Source organism: Halichondria panicea, chromosome 2 (genome assembly GCF_963675165.1).
Source record: "Halichondria panicea chromosome 2, odHalPani1.1, whole genome shotgun sequence".
Lineage (NCBI taxonomy): Eukaryota > Metazoa > Porifera > Demospongiae > Suberitida > Halichondriidae > Halichondria > Halichondria panicea.
This window is the reverse complement of record NC_087378.1, coordinates 2,647,920-2,660,622: the sequence shown is the minus strand read 5'-3', so window position 1 is coordinate 2,660,622 and position 12,703 is coordinate 2,647,920. Positions and strand designations below refer to the sequence as shown.

At 41.3% G+C, this 12,703-nt stretch overlaps 1 protein-coding gene and 1 long non-coding RNA gene across 10 annotated transcripts in view; one reads left to right on the top strand and one right to left on the bottom strand.

The window, feature by feature from the left end:
• Positions 1-605, top strand: part of LOC135331977 (uncharacterized) — a 20,846-nt gene extending 20,241 nt beyond the window's left edge. The window contains exon 3 of the long non-coding RNA XR_010393099.1: positions 166-605. This is a non-coding gene — a long non-coding RNA (uncharacterized LOC135331977). The remainder of the gene's footprint in view (positions 1-165) is intronic.
• Positions 1-12,703, bottom strand: part of LOC135331921 (ankyrin repeat and KH domain-containing protein mask-like) — a 15,286-nt gene extending 2,583 nt beyond the window's left edge. For 3 of the 9 annotated variants that reach the window (XM_064527212.1, XM_064527211.1, XM_064527213.1), the window contains exons 1-13: positions 12,150-12,469; positions 8,536-8,636; positions 8,020-8,294; positions 7,215-7,430; positions 4,837-5,133; positions 4,493-4,698; positions 3,683-4,405; positions 2,937-3,157; positions 2,632-2,733; positions 2,481-2,576; positions 2,364-2,417; positions 1,524-1,619; positions 1,279-1,384 (exon numbers count right to left, since the gene is read on the bottom strand). In XM_064527212.1, the coding sequence (XP_064383282.1) occupies positions 4,553-4,698; positions 4,837-5,133; positions 7,215-7,430; positions 8,020-8,294; positions 8,536-8,636; positions 12,150-12,323 (1,209 nt within the window). In that variant the 5' untranslated portion in view covers positions 12,324-12,469 and the 3' untranslated portion in view covers positions 1,279-1,384; positions 1,524-1,619; positions 2,364-2,417; ... (3 more) ...; positions 3,683-4,405; positions 4,493-4,552. Of the gene's footprint in view, positions 1-1,278; positions 1,385-1,523; positions 1,620-2,363; positions 2,418-2,480; positions 2,577-2,631; positions 2,734-2,936; positions 3,158-3,682; positions 4,406-4,492; positions 4,699-4,836; positions 5,134-7,214; positions 7,431-8,019; positions 8,345-8,535; positions 8,637-8,824; positions 8,927-12,149; positions 12,470-12,572 lie in introns of those variants that run through there. The other 6 variants (XM_064527215.1, XM_064527217.1, XM_064527216.1 and 3 more) reach the window with 6 other exon arrangements.

The following is a 12,703-nucleotide window of genomic DNA, read 5'->3' as shown; positions in this document are numbered from 1 at the left end:
GTAAAATTGCCGTGAATTTCGCACATTATATTTTGACTACGTATGCTATATTGTTTTTCGCGGCTTATAAATTGGTTGAAATCCGTCCCTATTTACGGTATATGCTCGTACATGTATAATTATATGCTAAATTTACCAGAGCAGACCATTATCACCCCCCTTCAGGATTCACAACTGGACACACCCCTCTCCACTGTGGAATACCCTCAAGATTCGGACTACATTCTAACACCAATAGACATAAAATGTACTAATGCGCATGAAAAGGTGGATGAGATGTGCACAGAAGCCAGAGAGACCCTGAAACAAATGGAACCAGAAGAGCTAGGATCGTGGGAGAGAGCCGTAGATGACAAGAGGTCATCATTCGAAGAACTTGTACTTTCAGTATTCGAAACTATTTCCCAGGTAAATTGCAGCATCTGTGTCAAAAGGGCGATCTGTACAAGGGGACGTCCAAGGGAGCAGAGGGCTATGCGCCAGGATACTTTTCCAGCAAGTCAAAGAACAGATAAAATAGCTTTTATGACTAAATGTATAAACTAATAAGTTGTTTTGAAGCTGTAAGTAAATGCAGAACTATTATTATATGGCAGCAAGGTGAACATGCATGCACACTCAGAATACACACACAAACGCACACTGACCCACTAATATGACCTGGCGCGCAAATTTTATGATTAGTTTTGTGTTATACTATGCGTAATTGACTATGCGGCTTAGCTATAGCAACCAGATGATATTTTCCAAGAGGGAGTGAAACGGCGGAAAGAGTGTATGTGCAACGTTATGACTAAATGATAAGAAGCTGTACGTAAATGCAGCACTATACAAATCTAGACATAGGCTTGAATTGAAACCCGTCCTCCCTTCTTTTGGGTGGACGGGCCACGGTTAGGGTTAAAGACGTATATAGGAGCAGTATGGGCCCCATAAATCATTACATGTATGCCAATACAAGGCCCGGCCTAGGGGACGTGGGCTCAGCTGTCACATAGCATGCCGATTTAGTATCAATATGTCATCAGTATTATTTGTACATAGACAAAAATGTAGCAGTAGCAAGCAAGTACCTTTGGATGGGGTTTTGGTCTATTACAAAAAAGTATTTAGGGGTGAAGCTAGATTCAGTTTTTTTAGCAGCTAAAACAATCTTTCAAAAGATCCTAATAGCCAAACAGGCAAACAAAACCTCAAAGATTGTTGTAAACATAATTATAGTACACTAAACCTCAAAACATAAATTATTACACTATTTCAACCAAGCCATTAACTTACTCTGGAGTGTTTCTCTTAGGCTGAGCATCATTGAAGCCAGAATACATCCACACCAGCCCTGGACCACCGTAACACCTGCGGCTAATCTCCACAAACACTAGGTTACCTGTAGGGGAGCAACAGTTGTATGTAATATAAAGCACAATCATCCATCACTTGCTAAACTTATGCACCATAATTATGCAGCCAAATATTATCTGTCTACAAGGTTGCACACGATACAATTTCTAGCCTAGTCTATTGACCTGTTTGCCTGCTCTCCTCATTTTGTCACGGTCCCAGGCTCAGCAGAGGAGTGGTGGGGTCAGCCGGGTTGTAGATGTTCAGTGCCAACTTGTTTGCTTAATTAATTATGCCAGAGGGGCGTTTTGTGGTCAGTGCAATATTGTGGTCAGTGCAATATGACTTTTCAGCAGTGCAATATATATGCTTCATATTGCACTTGGCAACAACATAGCAACGGGATATAAAATATAATAATACTGCTTGTGATCAAGAATCAACATGATATTTACTTGTATTATAGTAAATTATATACATGTATACCCAATTATGCAACAGTTACCGACAGCTATAGCCAACATATATATATATACGTATACGTTGTTGCATGTGTGGAGGTTATAATAAGACCTTTATTAGCAAGCGGATTGAGGCATTTGATGATAATGATAATTATTCATAGAATTTTAATTGAAAACACACCCCTAACTTCCACAATAAGCGGAAGTGCATAATTTTTACTAATCAATATTAGTCATAATTATTATTCATGACCATGCAAAAAACCATACAAATTTATCCTTTTCTTTTCTTTTAGTGCCTTTAATTTGAGGTCACGTGATATTTATAAAGCTGCTAATTTCCAAGCGCGAGGGCCTGAGAAACTACAAATTGACTTTGCATGGCCTAACTATAACTTGATTCTTTCAGACTCTAACCATTCATAAAAATGTAATCGTTAATGCATTGTAGTGTTCCAACAGTGAAAATAATAAAGTGGTACATGTAAGACAAACGATAAATGAGGATAAATGAGAATCAATAATTATAAGGTTTTTGATCAATAACAGCTAGCTAGTCACCTTTTTGTTTTGTTGGTGGTGGTCCATTCTCCTCACTCTCTTCAGTCACAGCAGCTGTATATAGCGAGAGTATAGCTGTATTGAACCACACTGTACATATGATCGTAGTGAGCTTACGTTGTTGTGGCAGAGGCTTTAGGAAGTCAGCAATTTCAGTGTAACCCCGCTGTGTAGCAATGTCACGAGGAGTATCGCCATTTTTGTCAGTTGCACCTGAACAAGAATGGTGGTGTAAAGCAAAAGTATAACACTGGGAGCTAGTACTCACTGATATCACAGTTGGCCTTTTCCACTAAGTACTGCACCACATCTTTGTGTCCCCGAACGCATGCATTGTGGAGTGGGGTCCTGTTGATATTATCCCTCACATCTGCACATAACGCACCATGGTACTATACATAAGGATTGACAGTGCAAGTGTGTGTTTCAATTATTGCACAAATTTTGACTCATGTTTAGACTGCTCTATTTTGCAGGGAAAGGCCATATCAAGAAAAGGACTGGACTGATAGCTTAGTTAGCCTTTTATCTGTCTAAATGTGTTAAGCATGCATAATAGATTATCAAACTCACTCTTGGGGTCAACCTTGTCTTGTTCAACCAGTTGTTTCACCACACCCAGCTTGCCCCACCAACATGCTGCACACAATAACTTGGCCTTGTGCTCATCACCACCACAGCCACGGCTCATTAGGTAGAGGGCAACATCCATGCAACCATCATCCAGACAGCCATACAGATAGTCAGAATTCAGAGCTATGTTCAGTGGTGACTGTCCCAATCATCCATCATATCTGCAAGACAGTAAATTAGCATGGTTATGAGTGCGACAAACAGTCACACAGGGTATACTATAGTCAGTCAGTCAGTCTGTCTGTCGTTCTGTGTATTCTGAGTCTGCTCATCTGGATGCGATAGCACTGTGTTTGTACTATGGATAGCCTCAACACAACAAGGTATAGTATAGTTTTAAATTTGGCACATTTTGATGTTAAAGCTTCGTTGTGGAACAAAAGTGAACAAAAGCTAAGAAGCTCTAACCTGCACGTTGGTCTAGATGTTTACATGCGGCCAAATTATAACGCCGAGGTTTGCACTTCAGTGCTCCAGTTGGCACAGTAGTAATTAAGTAGTGCCAATAATTATAATCTTAATTTCTAGAAACCATGCAGACAGGTTGAGCTTGGACATATAATTATAAAGTCTGTATTGCCACCATAATCAAATACTTGCATTCCGATGGGTTATGACAACTATAATGCAAGAACAAACAGTATAGGAGAGGCTACGGAGAAAAATAAGAGCACACTAAATCTCACCAACAGATACTGTACGACTTCTTTATTTCCTCTCTCACAGGCACAGTGAAGAAGGGTCCAGCTGTTCCTATCCCTCACATATGTTGTGGAACATAGTTTAAATTCAAGTATCATAATAATTATGCACACAGATATTACTGCAGTCATTGATGTGGAGGAAATACCGTATATAGCGTGTATATTTCGAGAGTATAAAATGTTCGCGGTTTTAGATGATTAAGCATGTACCGCAAACATACCCACGAATTTAATATCGCAGAAAGGCTGAAAATTAAAGCGAAAACCTTTCTAACGGTCATTTTGCAAAAGTTTTATACTCTTGAAATAATTATACCCGCTATACGATACACAATAACAATGACTACTTACCAGTGCTACACCTGACCTCATGGATCAGGTATGCCACCACCTCTTTATGACCTCCCTCGCAAGCATAGTGAAATGGCAGTCTGTTATCCCTCCCACCACCTTTATCAGTACGAGCACCATGGGTAACAAGTGTCCTCATAATCGCCATGAGGCCCATCAGACAAGCCCAGTGTAATGGAGGCAGCTCATCCCACTCCACACTCCAGTAGAGCGGGTGGTTGGGGCAGGCACCGTGTCCCAACAGGGACCTTACTTTGATGACATCTTCATCTGTATGAACAGCCTCCCATAAGTCCTTGGCTAGCGTCTTTTGAGCACAGTGGATATGACAGCTCTCCTCACAGTTAGGACATACTGTGATGGTGTGTGAGGGGGCGGGGGGGTAACAGTGTATGTGGTAATTATGTAAAGGTTCGATTAAATAAAAAAATAGAAAGTCACCTTTTTGTTTCTTTGTTGGTGGTGGTCTATTCTCCTCGCTCCCGGAGTCACTATCACCAGTCACAGCAGCTGTGCAGCGAGCATTGGACCACAACATGTACTCATAATCGTAGTTTGGTAGAGATTGGAGGTAGTCAGCAATTTCAGTGTGATCACTCCAATAAGCAACGTCAAGAGCAGTCTGGCCATCATCACATCAGTTGCCTCTGAACAAAGGTATATACATTATAACACTGGAAGAGGCTGTGTTATATACTCAACGATATTAAAGTTGGCCTTCTCTACAAAGCTATACTAAACAGGCCATTTAAAAGCACAGTAGCTAGGTCATCACATGTACTCACTCTTGGGGTCAACTTTGTGTTGCTCTATCAGTTCCTTCACCACACCCAGCTTGCCACATCGACTTGCTGCACACAGTAACTTTTCCTTGTGCATACTCCATCCACAGCCACGGTTGATCAGGTAGAGGGCAACATCCACACGGCCTTCTTCATTATCGCACTCATGATAATCAGGGCCTAGAGCTTTGTCCAGTGGTAACTGTAACTCATCCTCATCCTCATCTTCTTCATCAAAACCCTCCTCATCGCTCCACATATACTCCCGTTTGTCCACTTTCCATTCATTGACAGGCAGTTCTAAAACACCCCAAATGTTATCAGACATAGTGTTACCAGAGCTTTATGAATACCATAATTATAGCGAGTAATTCAGGGAGAGGGGGAGGGGTTAAAACATTCAGAGCACTACTTTTGTGGTTGCTACTTGCACCCAGAGGCCAAGGTCAATAGGGTCACTTTTTAACGAAAACATTAAACATCTGTAGTCCTGGATTATTGACCTTAGCTTGGATATAACAGCTATATATACTGCTTCTGTTGTTTTTGATCGTTTATTTGCCTATCCAGCGCATGCAGCAAACCAGTACATCAAAATTTATACCCTAGCTAAAGAAGGCTAATTTTCCATATCTTGTAATCTCTTCTCTCTAGCTGGTTCGTCTGGGGCTCAACTGATTTCTGTTGTGATGAAGCTAGTAGTGGTGAGGGTGAGCTCAGTTATATATGTAAACGTCTGCATAAGGCCACGTGGTGTTTTAATTTGTAAACTATTGACATTGACGTACCCCTCTGGCTTGGACCCAGATAAAGGTGGTCAATGATTATAGGCCTTAATTGCCCAATTATGCTCAAAATGTTGCCTATTAACTCATGTTTTTACCTATAATATTATAGTCTTCGATTCTTACAACATTACGGAATCTTCTATCATAATCTTCTGAGGTACTATTGTTGGTGTTCGGCTGCCTGTAATCGGTGTACTGGAACACTGGACTGGACTGGACTTTGACCTGACTATTGCAACACAATGCAATTACATTCCTTTTCCTCATCAGTAACAAGACCACAATGACAATACTATAGTAAACATGAAAGCAGCGCGGGTGCTGATGCCTTGGTGTACGCATACAGTATACTAGCACTTCAGTCTATTATTATGCATCGGTGCACATGCGCAAGCAATGTATACGGTGTGTTTTTGAGTCTGTCTGTCTGTCTGTGTGTGTATAGACTGCTACAGCTGCTCAAGGATCAATGAAGTGCAAGTAAGAGTTTCATAGGCTTTTATAGTCATAGATTCTAATTTGTGGATTTGCAAAATAATGCTTCGTTCTCGAGATATTCCTTACTTGGAATGCCATTGCAGCCTTTTTAGAAGAGTGCGTAACAAAACTTGTTCACCAAGTGTTGCTACTCTACTTAGTAGTTAGCTCTGCACTAGAACGCTAGCTATTGGTAGCTGCAACAGTGAGAAGAGAGCTGCAAGGCTCTGCTGATGCAGCTAGACTTGAACTTTTGGCATAGATCGTTTTTAACAACAATCGTGGTTGATCATTACCCACTCTTTAATAATAATACAAAAAATATTCATCATGTAGTTTAATGGAGTTAAATAAACGTAGTTAACGAGGTAATACACTAACCGCGGTCTTACCTCGAATCACACAGTCGTAGGTGTGGCTTCCAGTCACATGCATGCCTATCGCACATGCGCATCCATGGTTCCACGTGCTAAAGTACAGCCGCTTGTCAGCGAGCCACAGACAAATTGGCTGCTCAAATCTTATGCCTCCCACCCTCCCATTCACGGAGGTTAAGACCTATTTTCCATCCGACGATGTTGATATACTGGTTGGGGGGCTGAATAAGGGCCCCCAACACTTACGTGCTTAATGCTAATCGCAGGGGCTCCTCTCTCAGTACTCCCCCAAAACATTACCGCAGTCACGTGACCCCTAACCTCTAGCGTGACAGGGCACGTGACATCTGCTTAGACCGATATACTGCCAAAAGATAGTAATATCCTCGCCTAGGATATGACGCACTCCTAGATCGCAGTCATTTACTACAATCTGTATGACCATAGTTAAATGATATTATGTGTGTAGCTTTATGTTATCATTGTTATGTAGCTTTGCACCTCCACCGGGCTAGAAGCTTGTGCGTACAAGTTGCTCACTCGATTTCCGTTCTATCTACTTCCTTCAATCTACTTCTTTCTGTCTTGACGTCATTGTTTTACAGAACATTTACGTTGTTATTTGTAGCCTCCAGATACTGGGGTAAGATTGGGGCATGCGCAGGCAGTCGTTACCAAGTAGTGAACAGTATATGATACTACAGAGAACATTCAAAGGCACAATAGAATTAACACTCACTTTCGGGGTCAACTTTGTGTTGCTCAACCAGTTCTTTCACTATATCCAGCTTGCCCCACCAACATGCTGCATGCAGTAAGTTGTCTTTGTCCTTATCACTACCACAGCCACGGCATATCAGGTAGAGGGCAACATCCAAACAGCCTTCCCTCTCTCGCAGAGTGTCAGGATCCATAGCTATATCTAGTGGGGACTGTCTCTCATCATCCCTCACATCTGTAATTTAACATAATTATAGATAGTCAGTTACACGAAATCTGATTTAACACTAGAGCACTAAAGTGCAAACCCTCGGCTGGTGACATGACATGATTATAAAGAAACCATATAATGCAGTGCATGTAGTGATGAATATCATGTATGACTTATTAAACTGTCTAGGCAAGCAACTCAGGAAGCTAACAAGACTGGAGGCATGCTGAAACATTTGAGAACAGAGTTTTATATACACTGTGGACTAGGATCACAGCAAAGAAGCCTGGAGTCTCATGCATAGAAGTGAAGTAGGATCTCAGAGTCTACCCGCCTCAACCTAAAAGCTTTTAGGTTGAGGCGGGTATTCGAGACTACCCAGAGTCAGCTAACAGAACTGAACCAGACACAACTGTGATTGAATTCTAAATACTTATCTCACAGACTACTGCTTTGGAGGGTTTGCTCCCACTGTTAGGATTGACTGTGGACACCCCTTTCTTGTGAAACAATCAAAGCACATTGCAAATTATTTACCTCTTCAGTAACACTCTAATACTTTTGAGTGAAAGCAAAAACATGGCGAGAGGCACAAATAGTAACGACTGCTTACCAGTGCTGCAGTTGACAGTGCTGCTGTTGACCTCCTTGATCAAGTACTGCACCACCTCGATATGACCTCCCGAGCATGCCCAGTGAAGTGGAGCTCTGTTAGCCTCCCCACCACCGTCATCAGTGAAACAGGTAGATCTACAAGCTCCATGGCCGGATAAATGGGTAACAAGCATCTTTACAATCTCAAGGTGGCCGTCACAACAAGCTCTGTGTAATGGAGGCAACCTTGTTCCCCACTTCTTACTCCAGTAGAGCTGGTGGTTGGGGCATGCCCTGCATGCCAACAGAGACTTCACTTTCATGACACATTTGTTATGAACAGCCTGTATTAATTATTAATTAATTAATTCTTATTATTATATCCTTCAGATTGCCACTGCCCGGCCACCCTTATATGGCCACCCTTATATAGGACCTTCATATTCGCTGGCTTTCTAAAATTCTTGTAATAGTACATTTTTGATTTTTTTTAAGGATAAGGCATATTGCCTTGCGGCCATGGTATGACACTCACCATTTTATAATATAAATGAGCATGCTCATTAGGGATGGGGAAAATAATTCGAGATCTTCTTTCTTGATTGCACAATGTGGCATTGCAGCAACAATACAGATCTATAGATGGATTGGATTCGCCATTAAAGTCAAAATAAATAGATGTTAGTGTGTGTGTGTGTGTGTGTGTGTGTGTGCGTGCGTGTGTGTTTGGTAAGGGGGTAGTAGCACAAGGCTAACTGGGTTGGATGGAACGCCCGCTGAAGCATGAAGGACATTCAATTGACGGTTTATTGTACAAATCTTACGTTTAGGTGTTTTGTAGCCTCGATCCCAGGCCGCACTTCCCACTAGGGAAGTGGGCATGCCAACAGAGACTTCACTTTCATGACACATTTGTTATGAACAGCCTGTATTAATTATTAATTAATTAATTCTTATTGAGAACCCGCAAAGGAGGCTAATCCTAGCTAGCTATCAAGCTACATGTAACTAATTCCTCCAGAGAGACTCAAACAAAACACTGTGGTCATCCTAATTGGGCTAATTACTACGGTGCAATTCAACAATCAACACTATGGCGCTATATTAGTGCCATAAATTCAAGGGGGGTATACTTTTTCATTAGTGGGTATACTTTTTTTTATTAGGGGGTATACTTTTTCATTTGGGGGTATACTTTTTTTTATTAGGGGGTATACTTTTTCATTAGGGGGTATACTTTTTTATTAGGGGGTATACTTTTTCATTAGGGTATACTCTTTTCAGTAGGGGGTACACTTTTTCATTAGGGTGTACACTTTTCATTAGGGGGTACACTTTTTCATTAGGGTGCACTCTCTTTTCATTAGGAGGTACACTTTTTTCTAGGGTATAAATTTTTTTCATGAGAGCTGTATAGGAGAACATTATTCAGTATACTTTTCAAAATTCACTGGAGCCCTGGGCTCCTGATAAATCGATGACCATTTCCAGAAGACATTTGACTTATTGATCGACCTTTGACCTGAACACAAGAAATTCAGAGGAGGCTGGAACTACTTGACCTTAGTCAGTTAATTAATTAAGGTCACTAAATATAGGATTTCTTCAAACTTCTCTTTCAGACTACTTCAAGTCTAGTTTTAGTGTCTATAAGTTTTAAAACGTTATTCTACAGGGGGGGGATCAATTTTATTTCGCCAATTTTGTTCAAAAGCAGAGATAGGATAAAAGTCAGCTCTTGTACTAGCCTCGATATCGTGAGCGGCTTGTTCTCGAGGGAAACGCACAACTGGCTTTGACCATAGGATAGGCAACGCCCAGCACTTCCATTGGATGAGGCGAGCTGCTAAAAAGGGGCGTGTAATGAGCAAAAGGGGTGTGTGCACCAGTAAAGAGTTTGTAGTTACTGTGCTCTTGATGTCACCAGATACACTTTAATAGATCATGTACAGTAAGAGCAGGAGAGGTACGCAAACTTTCTGGACTTCGGACAAACGTTTCATGATGCTGCTACTACTTCACTGCATTGAGAGCTGAAAAATATGCTTTGTTCCATGCAGTTATAAACACACTTTAATTTTGTTAATTTTGTTTTGCTCACGATATCGAGGCTAGTACAAGAGCTGACTTTTGATCGTATCTCTGCTTTTGAACAAAATTGGCGAAATAAAAATTGACCCCCCCCCTGTAGAATAACTTACAGACACTAAAACTAGATTGAAGTAGTCTGAAAGAGAAGTTTGAAGAAAATCCTATTTAGTGACCCTAACTAAGGTCAAGTGGTTCCAGCCTCCTCTGAATTTCTTCTGTGTTCAGGTCAAAGATCGATCAATAAGTCAAACGTCTTCTGGAAATGGTCATCGATTTATCAGGAGCCCATAAATAAAGGGCTCCAGTGAAAAGTATACTGAATAATGTTCTCCTATACTGCTCTCATGAAAAAAATTGTACCCCCTAATGAAAAGAGTACACCCTAATGAAAAAGTGTACCCCCTAATGAAAAAGAGTATACCCTAATGAAGAAGTGTACCCCCTACAATGAAAAGAGTATACCCTAATGAAAAAGTATATCCCCTATAATGAAAAGAGTATGCCCTAATGAAAAAGTATACCCCCTAATAAAAAAAAGTATACCCCCTAATGAAAAAGTATACCCCCTAATGCAAAAAAGTATACCCCCCTTGAATTATGGCACTAATATAGCGCCATACAACACTGCACTTCAATTGGACAACCAACTTGCAACTGTCTGTAGAATTGCTTAATGAAGAAAAATGTTAGTATGCATGAACTAAACATCCTCTCTTCCCCCTACTAATAGCTCTTCACCTCCTCCGTACAGCAGCGACAGAGCTTATTTCCCACCTCCCCCGTACACAAACCATCGATACCACCACAATCGCTACCCCTCACCCCCACCAAATAAAACAGTGACATTTAAATGGGAAACCCCAATTCCACGCATCACCCGTCCCCCCCCCTAAAACAAATGCTGTGAATGTGTGCTTGTGTAAATATTAATTTGTTACTCATATACTATTATAGTCTACAGAACTGTAACAGATAATATACTTGTCAAAATGAGTTGTAGTGATTTGTGCACACATGTTGGACCTCCTCTGGGCTAAGTACCGTATAGCGGGTATATTACGAGGGTATAAATTTTCGCGGATGGACCATTACAAAGGATTTCGCGGATTTATTTTCGTGGTCTGAGTTCCAGCCTTTTGGCGCATGCGCACATCAACATGCAGCTGTACCTCCACACCGTTAGCCTCGAATCCAGGACTAGCCTATAACGGTGAGGCACCTCTTATAGTCAATAGGTGTGGTCAATAATACTGAACACGCCTACTATTCAATAAAGATATAAATTTTCGTGGGTATAAATCTTCGCGGTAGAGGCTCAATCCGCGAACATTTTTTAATGGAGTACGTAATAAAACGATAAACAGCTAAGGTCGTAAGATAATAATTTGAATGGTTTAGGTTTCCTGGCTATCTTGTATTATGGGTCTTATAATTATTATATACCCTCGAAATATACCTGCTATACGGTATATAATCAACAAAAGTGGGCGTAGTCAAACATTTTGCGACGCGCTTACGTGTGCTTAAATCTTCCGCCCAAAATGGACCCTGAGAAGAGAGGGATTACAAACGGAGCACATGCACACAATCACTTCTGTGTTGTAGAAGGCCTTATTTTGAGTGAGTTACCAGCTTGCTGCATAAAGGGGAGAAGCTGGGAAGCCAACAAATGCATTACATAAGGGCTATAAAATCTGATTGGTGCTGAAATGCATTACGTAAGCAGTCTGTAATCTGATAGACTGGAAAACCACTCCCCTCCACTGCGCTTTAGGGACTGGCAAGCTGCCGTGTTGAGAGTTATCCCAGTGCGTGAAGAATGTCACGCTCTCACAAGAATGCAAATACCCGCCCACGCACAAAATATTATTGGCCTCTAGTATAAATACATCACTGGCGGTCTGTTATTGAGGCTGAAGCAATATATCACCCACGCATCACGCATTTTGTGGTTTGTTATTCCAACAGGACAACTCTCACACGGCTCAGAACGAATGCTAAATAGGGCTGCAACCCGTCTCCCTTTTTGGAGGCGGGCCACGCCTATCTACCCTCTACCTTGAGGTTCTTCTCAATAAAGAGATGAGATCCATCCTGACTTGGGGTATCACAAATGAATGAGTAGCCAATAATATATAGACTCGCCAGCCAGCCCTTGAGAAAGGGACTGGTCAAACTCCGTGTAGAGACTCGTGTAACGTTTGCCACGATATTTGTGGCAACTAACCGCATGCGGTTACCGCAAGATCAATGATAGTGACGTTTCACTAGAAAACTCTACGTATCACATGCAGTATACTGACGTCACGAAAACCGCAGCCATTTTTTTCATATTTTCTGATATGCTGACTGTGCAACACGAGTCTCAACACGGAGTTTGACCAGTCTACTGTTCGCCTGCAACAGTGACGGCATGCGAGTCTAAATAATATACATATAACCTCTGTATTTTTACCCTCCAATGCACGTGTACTTCCTCACCTGTGATACTGTGTAGAGTGCTGTCTTTGTCTATTTAGCACTGCCCTAAGGTATAGTATACTGTATAGTATAGTAGCTAGCTAGCTGCCTTGACCCCAGGCCGTACTTATTTGAATTGTATTTCTATATAA